The sequence below is a fragment of the Macrobrachium rosenbergii genome, chromosome 27 (assembly GCF_040412425.1).
Source record: "Macrobrachium rosenbergii isolate ZJJX-2024 chromosome 27, ASM4041242v1, whole genome shotgun sequence".
NCBI lineage: Eukaryota > Metazoa > Arthropoda > Malacostraca > Decapoda > Palaemonidae > Macrobrachium > Macrobrachium rosenbergii.
The window spans coordinates 36303496-36326296 of NC_089767.1; the positions used below are offsets into that span (position 1 = coordinate 36303496).

At 34.5% G+C, this 22801-nt stretch overlaps 2 protein-coding genes across 2 annotated transcripts in view; one reads left to right on the plus strand and one right to left on the minus strand.

Moving 5' to 3' along the window:
* LOC136853632 (constitutive coactivator of peroxisome proliferator-activated receptor gamma-like) overlaps window positions 1–13974 on the plus strand; it is a 29218-nt gene extending 15244 nt beyond the window's left edge. The window contains exons 7-13 of the mRNA XM_067129447.1: window positions 1512–1620; window positions 3068–3266; window positions 10390–10482; window positions 10747–10901; window positions 11074–11289; window positions 12285–12380; window positions 12847–13974. Of these exons, the coding sequence (XP_066985548.1) occupies window positions 1512–1620; window positions 3068–3266; window positions 10390–10482; window positions 10747–10901; window positions 11074–11289; window positions 12285–12380; window positions 12847–13260 (1282 nt within the window). The 3' untranslated portion in view covers window positions 13261–13974. The remainder of the gene's footprint in view (window positions 1–1511; window positions 1621–3067; window positions 3267–10389; window positions 10483–10746; window positions 10902–11073; window positions 11290–12284; window positions 12381–12846) is intronic.
* LOC136853633 (U6 snRNA-associated Sm-like protein LSm4) lies at window positions 13946–22061 on the minus strand. Its single transcript, XM_067129448.1, has 4 exons — window positions 21866–22061; window positions 17920–18060; window positions 16039–16219; window positions 13946–15458 (listed from the first exon to the last, which is right to left on the minus strand). The coding sequence occupies exons 1-4, from the start codon at window positions 21866–21868 to the stop codon at window positions 15373–15375; spliced, it is 411 nt and encodes a 136-aa protein (XP_066985549.1). The 5' UTR covers window positions 21869–22061; the 3' UTR covers window positions 13946–15372.
* Window positions 22062–22801: the final 740 nt, after the last annotated feature.

Sequence of the window (22801 nt, forward strand, 5' to 3'; positions counted from 1 at the left end):
AAAACATTTCACTGGCTGAAAAACAGGTTCATGAGTTGCATCAGAGGTGCAGTCCTCTGGTGTCAAACGTGGTCACAAAGTGACAAAGTAGGCTGCTGAAAAAGGTATTGTCAGAATTCCAGTGTTAACATGACAGGAATGAAGACATTTCAATCTACTGTGACAGACACAGAGGTTCTTGAGTATCAGATTATCCAAGTTCCCATCAGTATTACTGTGAGAAGAACAGAAACTTTTTGACACTGATGGATATGAGGCCCCATCCTCTTCTATTTCATTTTGAAAGTCTTTCTGGTTTTGACAACTGGTCAAGATATGTAATCTGAAAGACATACAGAAGACTGTCTTCTGTAATTCTAGATAAATAACTGCTGACATGATGTCCAAGTTAAGAAATGTCAGTTATGCTGATGAAAAATAATAAATGTTCAATTGAATACTATGTTAATCAAATTGATGGTTGTGTTATTAACAATATGAGGACTAGCGAGGAAGCAGATGTTTGAAAAGCTCCTTTTTCATGTACTCTTATTATCCACATCCCATATTACATTGCACCATCTTTATAATGAGTAACAGATTTATTCACACTTGCAGCACATCATAATATGCCACTTGCTGTTCAGGAGGGTTATGACATGAACATATATTGAGGTTATATCAACTTAATTTATGTCTACCCACTGAAAAGTTGTTACTGCCTCCAACCTAGTTAGTATTTCACCCTAAGTAAGGAAAAAGGTTTCTGTTTTGTATGGACATACACAAAATATGCAAATATTCCTAGGTCCTATTAATGTAAACCCCTTATTCTGATGGTAGTGCCCTCTTGCCAGCCCCATGCTGCAACTGCAGAATTTTGCAAGGCAGCAATGGCATTTTGTGAATTAGTGGGTTTAGGGACTCTCTCTTTGAAGGATACTCATTTTCACATATTGAGGACTCAGTTATTGGCTCGCTGCACCATACGGGGCAGTATAGCATAAGTAAATAAGAGGTTTGTACATACAATTATTAATGTAGCATGAAAATTAATTTCACTTCACTTTTCTGTCCAAAGTTGGTTTTATTTTAGTTTTTATTTACTAACTGAGATGCACTTAACACATTTTTAAGTTGATTTTGCCTTGACAAAGTAAACCATATAACAGACAATTATTACTGATGTTTAATTAGGATAAAAAAATTCCACTGATGCCAACAACCACAGTATGTTTTGGTGATAAAAAGCAGTGTTGTGGAAACACCGAAAAAATTTTATTTGAATGTTTTCAGTTTCAAAGGTATTCCATTTACTGCAACATAAATTTGTGACTACTTAATTATAGCCTGACTCTAAATAGCTTTTACTATAGTTGTATGAAATTTGTTACAGCTTTCCATGTTGCTGGCTTTTTTTTATGTAAATAGTAACCAGCTACACTTTTATGCTGTACATTTCTTGTAGTAACCCCCTCTTACTCTTCTCAAAATGTGTTACATCTAACATTATGTCCTCTTGAATTTTGCAGAGCAGTGTTCAGGGATGAAAGTCGAACCCCGTTGTTGGTGGAGGGTATTAAAATGTATCACTTGAATATTGACGGTCCTGATGAGTATACTGACATAGAAGATTCACCGGTATGTAGGAAGAGCTTGTTTGTTTAGTTCATATGTATAGGTATTTAATGTAGACTTAACTTGTGTAATTTGATGCTCTTTTTCCAAAGATTCCAGCTCTCACTTTACGTAATTATCTGTCATTTTAAGCTGAATTTGAGGTAACAAACTATGATTCAAGTAAGCCCCTAAAAAATTAATGGTTTGTTTGAAGGGACATGTGGAGATAAATGTTCCAAAGAAAATTATTTTACCATAAATATCACAAGTTTTAATTTAATAGATAATAGATAATTAACTCAAGTTCCACAAACTTTAGTCATAAGTAAATGGCAGCTTTCAAGGTATAATGACCCTGATAAGGGGAGGGATTGCTGATTGTAAAAATTTAGGGATTCGTATAATTTTTAAAATATTGTGTAAGCATTTTCCTCACCAACATAACATTTTGTTGTCCCTAGCATGTGTAGTTTTTGAGATAATCTCAAAAGTGGAGAAAATTAAAGAACTGGAGTCCTGAATACACTTGAACCTGATCACTTCCTTACACAGACAGGTGCCTTTCCATACACTGACTTTTCATTAGCAAGTTATAATTGCTGTATTTGTTTTCACTGGAGAATATTGGATAAATGACATGCAAGTGATCTTGTGCTCATTAATATTGAAAGTAAGAAGACATAGTCTACCTGAGCATAGGTCACCTTGCTAGTGCCTAGAAAAATTCAGCTCTCAAAGTGAAATAAAAAGCAATGCAGAAGAGTTCCTAAGTGTTGATTATGGAATGTCTCACATAACTAGAAAGCCTTCCTTCCCAAAAATTTCAGACTTGTTCAGTCAACAGCCTAAGTTCCTAGGTAGTCACAGGGACTTCAGGTATTATGGTACATCAAGCTTTAAGAATTGTATTGACTAGGTGCCATAGTAACTGTAGTGAACAATTTATAAACTACAAGAGATGAAGAGTTCAGTTCAGCACACTTAAATGAGGTCGACTTCAGTTATGGTCATCTATTGTTTGTTTCAGTGAATAAAATAATATTCCTCCATCCACTTTTTGGAGAAAAATTATTAAAATTTATCCCCAATACAGTACTCCATTTGTTTTGAAAAGCTGTGTTCATTACATTATAAGTGCTTTTGAAGGGACTAATGCACTGGCTGATCATTTTGAAAACATATCACAAAAATCAGAAGGGAAGAGTAAAAGCCACTTGACTTTGTGTCACATTGTATAGGGAAGAACCCAGTGACAGAGCAAGAATCTAACTCTCTGCATCGAGGTGCAGTGATGCAGCTCCTGGATTAAACTAAAATAAAATATTTATTATTAGTATCAGATTGAACAAAAAGGTATTTGTGTTTTGTGTTTATAAGGGTAAGTATAAGAATTTGGTCAATTTAAGAAATCTTTAATTTATGATGTTAGTTGTTATGTTAAGTCTTGATAGGTTTTTAACATTATTAGGACTTGGATATTTGTGAACGTGTTCGGAGACGACATATCAATTCGGAACTTGGGCGCCACCTGTTCACAATTCTGCGCGGAGAACCGTATGAATCATCAACAACCTTAGAAGATTACACTACAACATTACCATCTGGTGCCATTGTATTTCAGCCTCTTAGAGCAAAAATTTACAGAATACTTCAGAAGTCGGTAAATGGTAAGGCGACTTTTTATTTTGATTCAGTCATTTTAGATGTATGAGCTTCTTATGCTTTGTATCTTGTAAGCTGAAGCATTTGTAGCTATTTGAATTGGAGATGTATTTTTTTAATTTTCTTCAGGTCATAAGTAAGTAGGTTACCTCTGGAAAACTCTTTCTTAAATTTTTCAAACTCAATGAAGCGTTTCTTTTTATGTGAAGTTAGTTTTTCCGGTTGTTTTGTTGTGGAAGTGTATTGATAACCTCAGTTTTAAAACTTTACATTAGAATAGAATTTATTTTTAACACTTGTAAGTGTCTAGTATTTAGTGACAAGCATTTTTAAAGTTAGTATGAACCTCTTAGATTTTTAGGTTACAGTGAAACAGTAGTAGGAGAATTTGGTCTTCTTGCTTTTTTTCTTCATATAATCATTAAGGACTTAAGATTGATTTTCCCAGAATATTTTAAAAGCACTGTTCTTGAATTAGACCTGTGCAGTTTTGAAAATTACTGATATAGGATATATCTTTGAAGTCAGTGATGTACAACATAAATGTACAAGAGGTGTACGTATATTTATACATTTTAGTAAATTTAAATAGTAACGTAAATATAGTAGAAAGGAATAAAAACATAAGCCATCAATGATGCATGTACACCTAGACTTTGGACCAGGTAGTAGTTTAAGTGCTTTAAAATTAATTCTCATGTATGTACAACCATCACTAGTACACACATTGCATGTGGCTTTTAAGTTTATTTACAGAAATTATAAGAGGTCCAAAAACTGACAAAAAGCAAAAGTCAAGACAAGATGGACAACAAAAAATTTCCATTTCATATTAATATTTTGATGTAGTATTTTCATATCCATTTTATTTTCCTTCTGTTTCTTCACCCTTGCATTGAAACTTGTATCATCTTTTCTTTACATTAACTCAGTTACCTTTGAAACTTGTATCATCTTTTCCTTACATTAACTCAGTTACCTTTTCATTTGTTGTTTTTGGACTTCAACAAAAAATTTCCTAGCTGATATCACTCCAGGTTGGTACTTAGCTATTATCTGTCAGAGTTGATGACCAAACATTTTGCCCTCTTCCCCATAGGGTACCACAAACTTCTTGCTTGCCTAGAAATGATGGGCCTTCTTGCTTGCCTAGAAATGAGGGCTAGTGGCATTTAGTATTTATCTTATGTAAATGCTCACACCTGTTATCATTGCCTCCAAATCCGTTTCTCCGTAGGGGGTTAGTGTCATTAGTGTACATCACATGGTGCACTATAGGTATTACTTAAGGTTCTTTGCAGTGTGCCTTCAGCCCCTAGCTGCATCTCCTTTCATTCCTTTTACTGTACCTCTTCAAATTCTCTCTTCATCTTATTTTCCTCCCTCTCCTTACAGCTCTTGCATAATGCAGATGCGAGATTTTCCTCCTGTTACATCTTTAGAACATTTTTACTCTCAATTTCCCTTTCAGCGCTGAATGACCTAACAGGTCCCAGCACTTGGCCTTTGGCCTAACTTTTATGTTCCATTCCGTTCCAAATCTGCAATGCAAAGGGCCGTTTTGAAATTCTTCCACTCACGGAGGCCCTTTGCTTACATTGCCGTTGTTTACGAATTTCCTTTCTTCTTAGTATGTTATCAGTTCTTAGGGTTTTTTTAACTGCTAATACTGTTTGTGTGATACATGGGAGTTTATAAACTATGACAATTTAGAATGTAAGAGAAAATTAGCATACGTTTAGGTACACGGGAGAGTTAATGTTCTTTTTCAGCATGTTTTCAGAGGCATATTTTCCTTGTTTTATATTTATACATCAAATGTATTTTTTGGCCACAGTAAGGACAAATCTCTTCCATATGTGTTATTCTGTTTGGATTGTAAATTATGTTTCCCTATCAGGAATTCTTGTTGTTGGTAATATATTCTACCCCAGGTTGGATTAGATTTAAAAATTTATATAAAGTATTCACCTACATGCTGAGTTCCTGGTTTTGAGACATGATTTATGAGATTATAAAGTACTGCAAATTACTCATCTTAATAATTAGTCTATGATAATTGTATGTTGTGTCCTATGTAGAACGTATTAATATGAATTGGAGATTTTTCTTCTTATGATTTATTCTTGTTTTTTTTTTTTATATTTCTTGATAAGTACACAAAACTATCATGAGCTGTGTTGTATGTTTCCTCATTTGTTATAATTGTGCATTATACTCCCCTTCTATTATTGTTGTGTGTGTGTTGTGATTTACATTGTTCCTTGTGTTTTTACAGATATCTCAAATCCAGTATGGTAGGTGATATTTTGTGGGCATTCTTTTTGAAAAGGGCAAAAGATTTTTCTAACAAATGTCTTGCACTTTTATATCTCTATTACAAGTCCAAAACAAATTTGCACAGACTGTATTGCTTGCTTCACGAAGGTTTAAGTGCTAGTTTTACTTCATTGAATAAATTGCAGTATAATATTTGCTCTGATCTAATCAGAAATTCCACTCTTATTTTGAAAATCACCCACTGAATATTACTGTATTGGTGAGAGTTGTTCATTTCTTCCCTATTGGCTGTGACCGACGGAAAATTATTATAACCTTTGTAGATGTAAAAAACACTAACTTCTTTTCCTTGTGCTACTTTCAGTGTTGAAATTTTGACAGTGTAAATTTGGAGTTACGTACCCTGTTGGTTATGCTTTCCTGTCATTGCACGTGAGCACCAACCTTGAAACTGGTTTGGTTTTTTGAGTATCTGTATAAAATTTCTATAGAAAGTGTGAATAGCTTGTCAGAGTACCTCTCTTGTCTTTTATCAAAATAAGTCCTCTTTATTTCTCTTGTTGCTTTTAGTATTTCGAACTTTATCTTGGTATTATTTGCAATTTTTTTGTTCTCATGTTATATTTCACTGTTAGAGCTTTAAGCTGGTATGGCTATGGCTGAATAAGGTACAGTTATTTGTAATGTCAAATTGAAATTTTTCATATTGCAGGATGTGACAGTGTATATGTTAATCAAGTTTCACATTAATTGGAAATATGAATAGTTAGTTGCTGTCAAGATTTTTTATATGTGATGGCTTTCATGGTTACTTGATATCCCCACATGAATTATGCATATGCAGTAATACAGTAGTAATGCTAATAATCAGTGAACAAAGTGAATCCTGAAAAGTGGTGTAAGCTGTAGATGAGGTAGTTAGTTATCACATTCAAGCCATTGTACAGTGTTGCTTAGTTTTATTCAACATTCATCAAATATTAGTGCATAGTTTATGTTGGTGTAACTAATTATACTCAAGCAACAGATGTTATTTGTTAAATACTGTTGACTGGTTCACTTTACACAGTATTAAAGGTTCTTTGTGTTATTCCTTTGGCATCCAACTTTATCATGTTCTTCCTTTTCTTCATGTTGACTTTGGTCTCACCTCGTCTAACTCATTTAACTTATGACTAGTTCAACTTTGACAAAATATTTAAGGATAAAATCTTTGGACAGATCCTGTGAGGTCTGTAAGTATCTTTTGGTCTCAAACTACTTATTAATATGGTATCTTGGTACACTTACATTTATGAACAGTCGAGAACACATTACACATACTGATATTGTTGTTCTTTTTCTTTACTTTAGGTTTTCATTAGGATATTCTCCTTGTTTGAAGTGAGATAGTCATAATACCTTTTAATAATGAATTTCTCACTGTGGTTGTGGTATTTTTGTGTTCCCTCATAGACATCAAATTAAGCAAGCATACCTTTGAACCTTGCCATGGTTCCAAATAATGGATCTTGGCATGAAATCAGAGATTCCATCAAAAGGGACCAACATTTTTGTACCCTTTTTGCAGCATTATGAAATACGGTACGTCCAATAGCTATCTGCTGTGCAGGGTCACATTAACAAGAAGGAAGGCTGAGTATCTGGTCATCCTCTTCCACCTAGACAGTGCAAAACATGATTCCATTAGTAATCAGATGAGAGTTGGCTAGCAGGCCAGACTTACCTTTATCTACACAGATTTGAGGTTTACTACAACTGGCAACACTGATATTTACTGAACTTTCATTTGTCTCTTTCTCATTAGAAGACTTTGTGCCCATCTGTCAAAAATACTCAAGTCTGAGTCAGTCATTATCATCATATCATTCCTTAACTTTGTCACCACTAACACTTGAGTTATCTGAAAGACTTCGTAGAATAGGATTAATTTCCTTCTCACCAGAATCTCAAGGGATGAAATTTGCATCTTATCAATTGTTGTAATTGGAATCTCAAAGGGTTAATAATCTTTCGTTCCTGTTGGATTTTAATTTTTTGCCGAGGGCTTCTTTCCATTGGTAGATGTTTGTGTGTATGCTTACAAAAATGGGTAGCATGTGTACAGTTTTGAAGGCACACTTTCAGGTCTGTTGGTTTTTTATCATTGATGAGGTATAGTTGTAAAGTTCCCTGTTTTCCTCATGGCAGCCAGCTGTAATATATTTGAATGACAGAACACTTCCCTTGTAAAAATTAGATTTTGTATATTTTTCCACCATAGTGTTTTTTTTTTTTTCCTTACCATTAGTGTTCCTGAGAGAACTCTGACTGCTTGTGAAATTTAAACCTTCCTTTTCTTACAGTCTGATGTATGTTAAGCTGGTATCAGCGTTAAAGGACTCGTCTGATACTGTACTGTGATGTTATTGAAAAGATTTTTCAGACTACTTTGATCTATCACTGCACAAACTGATGCAATAGCAAACTTTTCATGTGCTTATATTGAATTATAATTTAAGGGTATTCCAGACCATTGAGGATGTTGTGTTTGAGCAAATACTATTGAGTCAAGTTTTACAAGCAATATATTTTGTTGAAGTTTTTATTATAAACACTTGTCATTCAGCATGCATGCTTGCTTTTCAGTTATTGATACTATTTGTTCACAAGTAGTGAGTTAGTTCATTTATTTAAAAACATTTTAATCTTTAGTTGGTCATTAAAACCCCAAAAACCATATATTGCCTTTCCTCTGTGCAACACAAGTCAGTCACACCAACCCTTACTGGACTTGCCTTGTCCTATAATGGTCTTCCATTTGAATCCATGGAGTAAACATGCTCTTGCGTCACTTGGCCAGGATTTATTTTATAGTTTCCACCAAGGGATTTATACCATTGTGCATTCATATTTTCATGACTTATTTTGTGTGGCCATTAATTTATTTTGGGTTATTTTTTGTGGTTTACCTCATTTTTACATAATTCATTAGTCTTTTGTGCTTGAAAAGGTCTGCCTTTCACTTTCGTATTTTGTGACCCAGTAAATAACTCACTTTTTCTTGTTAGGTATTAACAATTTTTTGTTTCTGCATTCTGGTTGAATTTTGGGCGTTTCATTTTCATTTCAGTAAATTTTGGCAATAAATTTCTCTTCATTAGGGGATTTTGCTCCTTGCGTATGTGAGTGCGTATCCTGCTTAGTCTAGTAACAAGTTGCCTTTGGTTCTGTGCTTGTGTAAGTATGTATTTTTTTTTTCAGCATTATTTTCCAGTTATTTGTTTAAGTTAATGTGCTTTTCGGTAATGTGTGAATTCTCCACCTCATTATCAGTGTAGGGTTCTCCCTCTTGAAGGCATGAAATCTGTGACTTCCTAATTCCTGTGTCCATCCTGTTGGGGTCGTCAGTGTGCACCTCAGCAGACGCACCACATTTGTATGAAAAGGTCAGTTAGTTAGTGATTCCTCTGTGCCCAGAAAAGTGCCATTGTAAACCTCTTTCGTGTCTGTCCCTGGTGATTGGTAGTGAAAGCATCATAGGTGTGCACAGCGAAGGGATTTGTGTCTTGATCGGAGCTCAAGTTGGTGCAACTGGGCTCCAGTTGCATGGAGGGAAGGTAATACATAATTAATGGATTTGTATGAAAATGAGTTATGTTGTAAGCAGTATAGGAGCATTAATTTTATTTGTTGTTGTAGCGTAGCCAAACTCAGTCACTTTATGGTAGCAGTCATGTCTAGCAAAAAAAAAAAAAAAAAAAAAGGTCGTAATAAGTTTTACCTTGCATTATCAATTAAAATCTGTTTGTAATAATTACTTTTTGGAGCAAAAAGGTATCTTTATCTTCAAGTGTGTATGACTATCATCAAGTGTGTTTTATTGGACAAAATGTTACATTGCTGTTGGTACAGTTAGGGTGGCTTGTGCAGGGCTTATGGTGCTTAATACAATGGGAAATTAGAGGCAAGGCTTCAATTAATTTTTTTGCTGTTCAACCTCCATTTTGTTCATTTGTAATGTGTGTACAGTGCACAAACTTATGTAAATTATATTCTGCTGCCTATCAGGGTTTTGTTAAGTTTAATGTCTGCCCAAAATTGAGGCATCAATAGGCAAAGGAAGTTTCAGGTTTCCTTCTCAGATTAGTATGGTATTCTTCATTAGAGGGAGCCTGTTACTCATTGTTTCAGGAATAGTGCTGCCTTGGCTGTTGTGTGATACAAACGTATGACATTACGCTTCATTTTTTCAGTTTTGTAGATTTCCTCGATAAACTCGCTACTTCTGTCGTGCCAGGTTAATGTTGGTAGTCTGTTGGTAATCACCAGTTTTTTGAGAGTTTGTGTGTTAGATCATGACTAGGGAAGTCATAATGGGATTCTGCTAGTTCGTAGCTTCTATTTTCTAAAGTCAGAAATGTGGAAATCCTCAGAACACTCCAGCCTACTGCGCCTAAGCAGTTTAGTTTTAAAACTAACCATTTTGTGAATTTTAATTAAATCAGAAAATACAAGAATTGTATACATTTTTGTATAGATTAATTTGAGGATTGGTTCATTTACTGTATAGTAGGTCTTAGGCAATCTCTTTCATAAGTATTTGAGTTGATAAGGTCACCTTTCCTCATGCTGCTTCAGTTGATTTGAGTTTTAGCTTTTTAAAAGGTATTAGATCATACATTGTATGGTGTTTGATTTTCCATAGCAAAGAAACCAGCTTCAGAATAGGGGATATTGGTTATTTTCTTGTGCAATATAATCATTTATGAAAAACTAATATGCATTTTTCCTCTTAATTAAATTGTTCCTCTCACTTTTGTTTGCATCACTTCACTTTTAGCCTGAAAAGTAGTTCTGCTTTTGCAGATGCTTGGACACAAGTACCTGAATGGTGTATGTATTCTGGCAGCACCCTTAAGGAGCCAGATTTTGTTGACCCTGTGGAACTTGAAGGTGAAAGTAAGGAATTTTCTTGTTTTAGTATATTTGCCCCGTAAGTTAACCCCTTGTCATAGTCTGATTTATTATTTAGATTAATACGGTTGCTTTAGCTAACTTAGCTAGCCATTCTTCCCCATAATTGCTCTTTCATCTTATCAATGCAGTTAATACAATTTTGCTAGCTCTTAAAGCAAAGAAGGTTAAGACTGTGTTATCCCTCCTCTTCTGTAGAATTTGATTTTCACAGAACATTCACTTTAGATTTTATGAATTATCTTTCAGATGGGACACCTTCATTAGAGGAGCTATGGAATGGAGAACAAGACTTAAAATGGAAGACCTTTTTGGACTGCATTCATCCAGTGCTAAAGGAAACACGAATTGCAACGCTTGCTCCACATCATGTAGTGCCAGTTGCCATATTGTTTTATTTGCAGGTATGAAGTGGTGACTCTATTGTATTGTGAACAGAATCCAAATAAGGATTTAGTAGTAACTGAATATTAGCTCAAAATGTAGAGGCGAGTGTTGCTGTATGTCACATGGTTTTTCTTATCCCGGGAGATTTTTTAGGCTTTACATAAAGGTCTTATTATTGGTCTCTTACAGTGCAGCCAGCCAAAGCCAATTCTTAAAGACTGGGAGATGAACGCATTGCTTGCCACTCTGATATCTCCAGTACGAGAAGATCTTCTTCAGATTCGTGCTATAGCATTAGCCAGAATAGATGCTCGGGCAGTACACATAGCAGCAATATTTATGAAAGGACTTGTTAATTTGTATTTCCTCATTGCTGCTTGTGATTTTCCAGTTGAACGAAAATATGTAAGTATTTTTATTTAATATTATGTCTTTCATATAGAATTTTGCTGTAGCATTCCCTACACCCTATAGGCATTTGTTGGTTTTAATGTTGCAGTAATAGCCTTTCTTTGAATAGGTAATACACATATAATCCACAGGTATTTTATGAATAACACACGACCCAATCCCTGAGTGCAGATCAACACAAACATATTTAGTGATTGACTAACTTTCAGCCAACTTTCAGCCAGCGATGTGTATTAGATACGGGAAACAAATTTTTTATTTTTGAAACAAAAATTCACCAGAATCTTTGCTTTCACTTTATCTAGTCATTATATTTTTAAGGAGTTATTATATTAAATAAGACCCATTTCCTCAAGAAGAAATTTTAAAGGCCAGTCATGAAAGCATATTCCTTATTATACTCATCATGACTTTATCATTAGTTTGTTTTTGCAAGTAAAAAAAAAAAATTAGAATGTGTTCTTGCACTAATGCAAGTCATGATGAATATAGGACAAATGCTTGCATAACTATACCCCTTAGAAAGAGAAATTATAATTGGGAAGGTATGCCAGTAATGTCACTGAAGCATCTGTTGCATTTAATGAAACATAAAAATAACGAACTGGCTTTATGATTCTTTTAGAAAAGTAAGTTTTAATGATAGCTTTGGTACTGTACTACTTTCAAAGTAGATAAAATTGTTAACAAGATTTTTTCTTATTGAAGGCTATTATGTTATTGATTATAGTTCATATAAATACAAAATTTCTTTTGTCTGTACTAATTAAATATAATTGTAGAGATGTAGTACTTGCATGCCATTACTATAGTTGAACTAAAATCCTTAAAATGTATCAGTGGTAAAAAGCCAAAAGGCTTATTGTATTGTGTTCTGTCATAATACAGATGGGAGATTTTTTTTGGTATAGACTAATATTGGTACTATTTTGGAAGTTTAGTGCACAAATTGTTAATGATTAATTCTGGTCTCTCTCCTTCAACCACAGTGTGTACCATGGGCATTCTGGGATGGCAAAGTATTCCACAGTTTATATATCCGTGCAAAAAATGGAGCTAAAGTAGAGGACCTTTGTGAACACAAGGTGAGTAAATTATATTAAAATTTGTGTTAAAATTCCTTTGACACATTTCTGTTTCTTCTGACATTTACAATCAGAATTATTCCACATAAATAAGAATAATTTTTTGGGTTTAAAGTTACATGTTTGAGCTCAAGAACACTTCACATGGATTTTCAGGGCTTCTGTTTGTTCTTTCATTCTTGAATTCCCCTTGCTGTGTTGTGGGTGTTCTTGAACACTTGGGGTCCTGAATTCCCCTTGCTGTGTTGTGGGTGTTCTTGAACACTTGGGGTCCTGTTTGATTCCAAGATTCATACCCAGTAAGCTTACTGTTTTGGATTAAATAGTGTGGATTTCTCCACTTTCATAATATTTCAACTACTTAATGAATTGTGCCTGTCTTTATGTGTATGCATTATAGGTTGAAATTTCAGATAATATATGTTGATCATCTCCAGTTTGATTGATATTTTGCCTTATTTTTCAGGATGAAGTTCTAAAAACCTTCATGGAACTGAAAACCTTAATTCTGCCCCATATGCCACCACCTCTTTCCATTGCCAAGAGCTCAAATTCTCCAGAACATCGAAGTAACACACCACAAGGAAGCCCAAAGAAGAAACCTAATTTGGGAACAGATGGATTAAAGTCTCCCCCTGGCACTCCTGGCCTTGAGCCTCCTACTTCTCTAGCAATCAATAAAAATGTCGCAGGTAACCAAACCCACTCACGAGGTTCCTCCCCCGCCATATCGCCTAGTTCACCTCATGCTCATAAGATAGGCAAGACAGGACAAAAATCACCACTCCCTGTAGCAAAGTCATCTGCAGCCAAATCTCCAACCACCAAGAATCCACCTGCAAAATCCCCAGCTAAATCTCCAAAAAAGATGGCTTCATGATCACTGAATGAAGAGTACTACGGAGCGTTTGTTGGTATCTCAAATGCAGTGGCTAAGTTGTTTATGGTCAGCTATGAAAGGACAAATTTTCTCTCACTGTTTATTGCATGCTTCATTGATTCATAGCTTTGGCATAGAATGTTTCCATTTAAGCCACCGTATGAAGTGGATAAGCACAACTTTTTATTAGATGTCAAGTATGTTGCGAGACGAACATTTTTTTTCTATCTGGGGAGTTTGAGACTAGTGTGTCCTCCAAGAGTTTCTTTAAGCCTCTTTTATGAAATTTAATTGTAGTCTTTGAGTGCATGCAATATAATTGGCATAATAGTATTTGCCTTATAGGTTAACAACAAGCCTTTTCCAAGCTGCTCGTCCATGTAAACCTAAACGGATTTTCAATTAATGTGAATACAGTAGTGTATCGATAGATCAGTATCTCCATACTTTGTTATCTAAATAGGTAGAGATGTGTAGCTTCATCATTAAGGAGGGAAAATTATTTCACCATACAATTATTACTTAAACTTATGAAAAATCATGGAATATGTAAGTTGTATATTTCTTTTACATTGATGCACCTGTGATGTGTAAAATGTGGTGGTATTATGCAAAACAAAAAGTTTATTACTGAATTCTTATTACTGTATGTATAATTTGCCAGAATGTTAATAAATCTATTATATGTGATTTAAGAATATATTTTTCATTTCAGTTCAGGATTTTCATTTCTCCTCATTTCAAACTTGCGAAAATGATCATACTTCAGAACATATCTGTGCAATTAATACGTAAAAATGCACATTACTGTAAGATAATTTAACCAGACCACTTAGCCAAGATTTTATACAGGGATATGTAGTAAATCCTTTGGACAAAGGAAATGTTTAATCAATTTGTAATTTTCTTCTGCAACAGCCTCATTTCACCTTTAACTCTGTCCACATCAAACAATACTGTGATATTGTTATAAGATTCACATTATATCTAAAAGCATCTCTCATAATTAATTCTAAGACTAACTATCCATAATGTGAAAAAATTATGGTTTCTGGAACCTCACAGCGTAAACAAAAAACGAGAATTATTGTGGTAAGGAATCTATGGAAAAGAAAAAGTGGTCATACAAGAAATTCAAGAAACATAAAATGTGCGCTTAACAAAGGATGTCTTATACTCTTCCAATATGCTGCACAGTACTACAATATACTGTCACATACAATTTCCCATTAATATGCAGTGCTATTGAGAAAATGAAAATGCCAAAAAGTTAACTCCAAAATAGTTGATAAATTTGCAAACTTCAGACCAGATAACCTTTTAATCAGCTAGTTCTTGCAGCACCTGACCAACATAACGATGTTAAACACACCAAAATGAATATGATGAGTACCTCTTCAAACTAACTGCATCATAAGCAATGGATAATAATTCAAAATCTAACTAACTGACACTAGCAGTCCTTCAACAAATCATACATAAATCTTCTGTCTGCTACTGACTACTTCCCTACTGACCTGATGAAAGTGTTTCAGAACTAGCAGTCATAACAGCTTAATGCAAAAGATTACATCAAGATACTGTAAAATAAAGATTTAAATGAAAATATTACTGTTAAATATTAATTAAAGCAAAGGTCTGCTACATAAGCTGATACCGAACCAAAATATAAGCAAATTTGTAAAACATCTCTTATACAAGTGAACTACACTCAAAATGTTAAGTTAACAATGTCCTTAAAAAAAAAAAGGCCAGCATTTTCATAAATTATGCATGATTTTTCAACCAACTGGGGAAAATGTGTGCACACTAACTTACATTGCCATCAAAGACTTGAAGGGTAAAATATCCTACCCTATGTTAAAATGGACTTCAGTAAATGCCAAGTCATTCCAAGGCGCAAGATATTAGTTGCAGACTTATGAATCTCTCCTAGTGTGACCAAACTGAACCAATGATGTAATTCTTTTGCATAGCTAAAAATGAATTCAAGAGATTATTTTTTGCCAAACTGTCTAAATCATCTATCCTTTATGAAATATAGTACTTCAACAAGACAATAATAAATATAAAATTCTTATATTACATTTCGCAATTTTTAAGCACACCTGCCTATTTAAAACCTTCCTTCTTTTTCATACCACCTCGTCCTGGTCCACCTCTGCCACCAGGACCACCACGACCCCGTCCACCAAAACCTGCACAAATAAAGAGAAACTTTAGGCTAAAGATTCCCTATATTCAAAATTGCTCTGATAGAAAGCACGGATCCAATATGTGTCACTTAGAATTGGTAGGTATGATGTAACTAACTGGCTTAAAGCCTAAAAGTTCTAGCTACCTCAAGGACCAGTCTGCAAAGAGGTACCGAACAAACACACTTTAACTGGAATATCAAATGTCAAGAGTTTAAGTTGAATTATCCAAATGTTCATGATAATATCCAGGAGCAGTCTCAATCAATATGAAAATATACACTATTAAAATACACAAATAATTATTAGTGATAATTTACATAAGGGATGTCTTACTTATCAAAATAGGTAATTCTGACATCTTCAGTGTGTCAGAAAGTAAATTTAGCTCTTGTTCTCTTGAACATAATACTGTAGCACTACAACAGTCTTGAGTATAACATAGGTCTGTACCTCACACAAACACATGTTATGAGCTGAAGAAATTTAATGATCCATCCACTATTTCTTAATCATAATTTGTAAGACAGGTTAATTATTTCTAAACTGGACCTTTCCTGTGGATTAAAACAGAAGTCCTTACCTCTTCCTGGGCCTCCGCGACCTCGTCCAGGACCCCCGCGACCTCTGGTTTCACCTCGTCCACGACCCCTTGCAATTACTTCCTCTTTCACCAAATCTATTACTTCATCAGGCAACCTCAAATATTTTATTGTAGACCCTCGTATATAACACTCCGGCATCCTCCAAAATTTGTCACCATCCTACCAGATGAAGAGAAAATTCAAATATACTGTAACATATGAATACTACCCTTAAACTATTTCTCAGCCTTGAAAATTTATAGTATACTGTACATGAATGGAGTAAAAGATAGAAAAGGACTATTTTTTATCCAGTGTTTAAGGAAATGTGAAGCTTTCAAAATAATCGCAATATTTCCAATATTTCATTGCTTCACTGCGTACTTACTAGTTTAAAAATTTGACTGAGAATTCTACTACGGAAAGTAGTCAAAATACAAACCCAATTTTGCAGCTAATTGTAAATATACTGCACTTATCTTCGCATCACTAGTCTAGTATAACAAAAATAAGAGTAAGAATGTAGGCAGACAATGCTGTAACACCAACCTAAGGATGTTATCTTTAAAGTTCGTAAGAAAGGTTTGTTATCGACTACATCAAGAAATCCTCTCACTATCACAGCTGAGCACTAACTCTTGTGAGTTCTGCTAACTTTAGGTTCATACTTGGAAGAGCTGAATGAGCAAGGGGTAGCAGATACTCCAATCCTGTGCCAGGACAGGGTCCAAAGCAGACGACAAGCCTGAGGTCGACTGTCAAAATCTGCTATACTTGGGGCTGGTGTATGTCCCACGCATCATCATTTAATGCTAGTGCACTAGGCATATTACTATTGGTCACTAATAGTCAAAGTTCAACAGTTACAAGTATTTTTAAAACACCTGACCGAGTCTCACTTCAGGGTAGACTGGATTCCCAGTACAAAGAGAGCAATACAGCTCTCCAGTAAATACAGTACTAGGCGGCTTGAAGAACCTTGTTTACTCCTCTTTTCCTGGCATTATTAAGCAGCCACCACAACTGGAATAGTCTTGGCACAATGCACAAGGTCATTCCAAGAAGCAAACCTGGCTTCTACACACAATACATAATGAATATTGACTCTTTTTCTAAAGCATCAAAACTCTTTTATACTGCTTGCCAGGACCACTAGCACATCTCCTTCAAGTTATGGTTACAACAAATTATAAGATAACAGTGAAGTCTTGTTCACAGTCAAATATACCAAGTTAGTTTAATGCAGATATGAAGTACAAGAAAAAATCCATCTAGTTCATGGTAATTTATGGAATATATGGAATATAAATAAAAAAAATATCTAGTTCATGGTAATTTAAAATTATCTAATTGTCACATTATAATATAAAAAAGGGGAAATTTAATTATACACTACTATAATAACACTATCTGACTGAGATGGATTAAGTAGGGAGCAAACACTAATCCATGGAAATTCAAATAACCAGTTGCACCACAGACATTTACGAACACCAGTGAAAGAACCATCCACCACAATGTTCTCCACAGACAAACCATAAACATCCACAGAGCAGAGAAACACTTAAACAATGACGACCAAAGAATAAGAGTAGGAAGGAGTGAAAAATCAACATTAATGAACACAAATGTTTTGAAAGGAAAAGCAGGAATGACAGATATCCTGTGGCTTATGACACACATGATAATGACAGAACAAGGTGGTGGCACTTATGTTCCACAATTTGTGGGTGCCACAAGGAGTTTATTTCCATTCTTAATTCTATGGTGTCTCAGAAGTATTTTAACCAAACAGATAAGCTGACATAAGATTGGTTTTGTGCTAACTTGAAATAAGTTTTTCTGACATCAATGCAAATAACAAAAAATTTGCTACTTACCCTAGATGTACAGATGACATCTTTTAGATTAATATTCATCCAGTTATCACAAGACACTAAGTTGCCATTATAAGTCTCGCCATTCTTAAGTTCCACCAACATAGGATGGTTTTGAGCTGTTTTCAGTAGAGACAAGGGTAGCTGCAAAATAAAAAGGTCCTTAACACAACTTTTCAATAATTTTGATGTTCCTACAATAAAAACTTTGTTTTACTTGTATACTGCACTTAGTTACTTTTGGCATTAGTCAAGAAACAAGCCATCAAATAAAATATCACTACAGTGCATAGTTTTTTTTAGATACAGTAATTTGCACTTTTCCTAGATATACAAACCTCAAGTCTTTTACATGGCTGCTTTTGGCAAAAGCTGTTAGTCACTGAAACTTGGTAACACGGTAAAACTACAGTAGTGGCAGATAAGTGGGGGGGGGACCCCACCCATTCACTCGGTGAGCAGTGTCACCTTCCCTTCATTACTAGTAGTTTGTACCTTTAATTTCTGTAAGTCTTTAGTTTTTTATGCTCGACTCAAAAGGGTTCCACCTGTTACTGAAGGCATCATCCTGAATTTCAAAACTTATCAACTAAGTCCAAATACAGTTAGTTAACAATACATTCAAAGCACAAGTGAATTTCCCTCTGAAGGAGGAGAGCTCTTCCTAGTCTTGTAATCCGAAGTTGAATCAGATTCATCTGGTAAATTAGGCTAATCTAAAAGCTGTTCTAAACTCTTCTCCATCTGGTTATGGACTGTAGTAAACAATAACTCTTTAATCTACTCATCTTAGAATTTTTGGCACTTATATAATCTTTACCAGCAGATCCCTTAGACGAAGCTGAGGTTGGTGTACCCAAATGTTCCAATACCAAGTGAACTTCTATCCTAAGATAGAGCCCATTATTCTTTTGACAGTTGTCACAAATTTTACATGTCAGCTCTGGTGAACAAACCTGGCCCCAACATGTATTATGTATAAGGTGACAATCTTTCTGTAAGCTCACAATAAGACTTACTGTATTGTATGTGCTCTTTGCCAGGGATACTCAAAACACCTATGTTTTAACATAACAGTGCAAATATTTACTATTAACATATCATATATGAAAAACTTACACCTTTCATGAGTAAAAACCCATCTCCAAGCTAGATTTAAGTATTAAAGGGAGCACTGAACTCATACCCACTCAACATGCAAGAAGACAAAAAAGAAAATATAAGGAAAAAACCATTGTTACCACAAAATAATCAGGGAATGCAAGTCCATTATCCAAATAAAGACACTGAACTTACACTGAGATTGTATGCCAAACCAAAATGGTTTAACCCTTTCTTAGCGGCATGCATCCTATGATGTGCGATAATGGCATAAGAGGAGTAACAGACTATATATGATTATCATTATTTCATGGCATGATATTGGAATGAATTTGGAGGAAAACATTCAAATCACTTTAATGGGCTGTAAATGACTGTATGGCATCAGCCACACCTCAGCTCAGGATATGAGGGAGAATAGTCTACCTTGAGATTTCACAGGGCAAATGTACATCTCCCTGGTCCAGTAAATCCTTTATATATTTGTCCATAAATATACTTAGGGACTGTTGCTGGTTTTAGTTCTTTACCTTTGACCATATTAGTTTATGTGAGCTGTACCTGTAATTTTTCAAAATAAAGTACAAATAAATATTAGAACATCTATGACTCACTAAAATTTTTGTATTTTTACAAGTGTCTCAGAAAAGAGGCCCTGTCCAGGTTAGAAATATTCACTTTCAACTTCCTATGGAAGGTACAGGAAATTTCTTAAAATTTTTTCTTATACAATGTGCAGTTCCATATTTTCCTCTTTCCATTGGTGTTTTTTTTTTTTTTTCTTTAAACTAGCCAGCCTTACAGTTTGCCCAGTCTCAGGAAGTTATTAATAATGTATATCTAGCTCTAGCTTGTTGGGTTAATCACCAAGTCTTAGCCTCAAACATCACAGTTTTTAATTGATGAGCAGGAAGTTCTTCATTAAGAAAATAGAACTACTTACAAGCAGCTGGCAACCCTCTGGTCAATCACCAAACTAGGAGGAAAAATTCTTGCTAACCATCAAAATTTATTAATTGTCAGGAAATCACACAAGATGATGAACAAAATTTCCTAGCTTTAAAGAATTTTGCCAGGAGAAAAACCAAACTTAACAAAGAAAACTTTCACAATCTGAATAATCTGATATAAACTTTCAGCAAAAGCAGGGCCAGTTTTTAAAATTTGGTGACCAGGTAGTTAACCAGTGGCAGGTAAGTGAGGAGGTGGGGGTAAAGCTCACTCATTTGACTGTTGGCATTCATTTTTTCCTTTAGCAACAAGGACAAAAGTAGAGCTGGCTTGAAGTGAGCTTACAATAAATCTTCAAGTTTTTAGACCTAAGAAAACTGTCAATTTTCCTAAATTTGTCATTTGTTCCTTCTAGGATACAAAGCTTTTTCTTTGCTACCATCAGGTGAATGGGCAGTACCCTGCCACTCAACTGCCAGCCACCAATTAACCACTTTATGAAGAATGAACGATTCTAGCTTGGGCCGAGAATGCTCCTACTTGAAGGATGGTTTGTAGTTTTGTATGAATGATGACCAACCAACATTGGAGTTAAGATTTTCAGTTCTTATCACAATATTCTCAAAAGGTCTGAGCAATGGCTACTTTCTGATCCATTACATTTAACGTTCCATCAAAACAGCTTTTCAGTGGCTATTTTCTGATTCATTATTACAAAATAGTACATCAGTACAATAGTTGGTTCTGTAAGATGTTTTGACTGTTAAAAACAGACTTGAGTATTCTAACAAAAAATACTATTTAAATGCATGCTATAAAAGCTCTTAAACCACATAGCCTAGGCTAGCCTTCTTAGAGGGGAAGTAACTTTAAATTTGAAAAGGCCAGGGCATTTCTGATACTCTGTGTGTGATTTTCATGACTTTGGCTGAAAAAGAGCATTGTATATGAATGACAACAAGTTCAAAAGCAAAGATCAACTAATAAGAACAATCTTATATAAAAAATGCAATGTGGTTTTCTGACACTTTTTGTTATTATCTGGTAAATCTGACATGTCCGTTAGAAATGACTGGTCAACCAATTACACATAGCCCTAAAGTTAACAAGAACGCCAATTCCAGTGGATGTTAAAGTAAGTTTTCTTGGGGAAAAGGAACAAATAAGACAACAAATATCCAAAGTAAAAGAGCAAAGAATTGCTGTTTCTTTACTAATTATGGGTCCGTAAGGGAAAGATACAACCCGGTCCCTTAGGTTAGGTTAGGGTAAAGTAAGGTCAGGAGGCTTCACACCAGCTAAGGCTCCAGCAACCTAGATGACGTTAGTCAGGTTAGGACGCATCCCTGTAGCCTAGCCTATTCAAATAGGCCTAGACTTAGCCTCTGCTGCGTTCTCCAACCAAGAATTCGGGTTCCTCTGTGTGGTTCCTAATTACGCCTACTATTAATGCATAGAGGAGACTGTAATGGGCTAACCAGCATCTCTGACACAAACAAATGCCAAATTCGGTTTAACCACTTCAAAAATTATCAGATAATTTCCGTTACCATTTCCGGATATATTTTTACGTACGTGGGCCTAACTTTGTACTCGACTGGGTCTACCTACAGGCTAGCCTAGGCTACGATACCCTACGGTTAAAAGTAGCCTTCACCTTTAACTCTATGTTAAAAATTAATAAAATATATGTCCTTTCTAACAATTTAACCTGTTATATATTAAAAAATACAAATTTTACCAAAGCTTTAGGCCTAAAATGACCGTACCCTAGACTAGGTGGGCCTAGTCGCTCGTCTACCCTAGATAGCCTGACCGCTGCATCAGGTGCCGCAAAATTATACCGAGACACTTCATTAACACTTATAAAGTGTAAAAAACGCCCGAATATCCTCACCATTGTGAAGTTCTACTGTAGTGGGTAGTATGTATCGACGGCACTTCAATATCCCATGACACTTTCAAGTTGAAACGTTTACCGCAACCTTTCGGTCTCAGAGTCGCTTCTTCTTCTTCTCGAGAATAATGAGAATGGTGCTTTTGGGGGTTTGGTTAAATTAATTTCTGTTTCTTTCTTTTTTAATTTGTCTTCTTTTTTTAATAGTGTAAGGTATTTCAATGTTCGCTTGTTGTTCTTGTCCGTCATTTTCATGTATTTCATGTATATGTTTTTATTTTGATGTATTTCTTATATCCTTTCTGTAACGATTATGCTTGGAAACAATTAATTTGTTTCTTTTTTAATTTATCTTCTTTTTCTAATAGTGTAAGGTATTTCAATGTACGCTTGTTGTTTTTGTTCGTCATTTTCATGTCTTTCATGTATATGTTTTTATTTTTATGTATTTCTTATATGTTTGCTACGGTTATGCTTAGCTTCCTTTTTAATAGTGTGAGGCATTTCAATGTAAGCTTGTTGTTTTTGTTCATCATTCTCATGTACTTTCAATGAGTATATTTTTATTTTTATGCATTTCTTATATGTTTGTTACGATTGGGCTTAGAAAAAATTAATTTCTGTTTCTTTCTTTTTTAATTTGTCTTCTTTTTTTAAATAGTGTAAGGCATTATAATGTACACTTGTTGTTTTTGTTCACATCTTCATATATTTCATATATACTATATATATATATATATATATATATATATATATATATATATATATATATATATATATATATATTTATATATTGAATTTTATGTATTTCATGCATACTGTACTTTCAGTTTGCTAAGATTGGGCTTGGATAAAATTAATTTCTGTTTCTTTCTTTTTTAATTTGTCTTCTTTTATTATTAATATAAGGTATTTTAATCTACGCATGTTCGTCAT

Excerpts from the sequence above, each read along its gene's own strand:
- LOC136853633 (XM_067129448.1), bottom strand. Across the intron at positions 16,220-17,919 it reads ATGTCATCTGTACATCTAGG|GATGGTGACAAATTTTGGAG; the intron begins GTAAGTAGCAAA and ends TTCATCTGGTAG. Across the intron at positions 15,459-16,038 it reads TCGCGGAGGCCCAGGAAGAG|GTTTTGGTGGACGGGGTCGT; the intron begins GTAAGGACTTCT and ends TTATTTGTGCAG.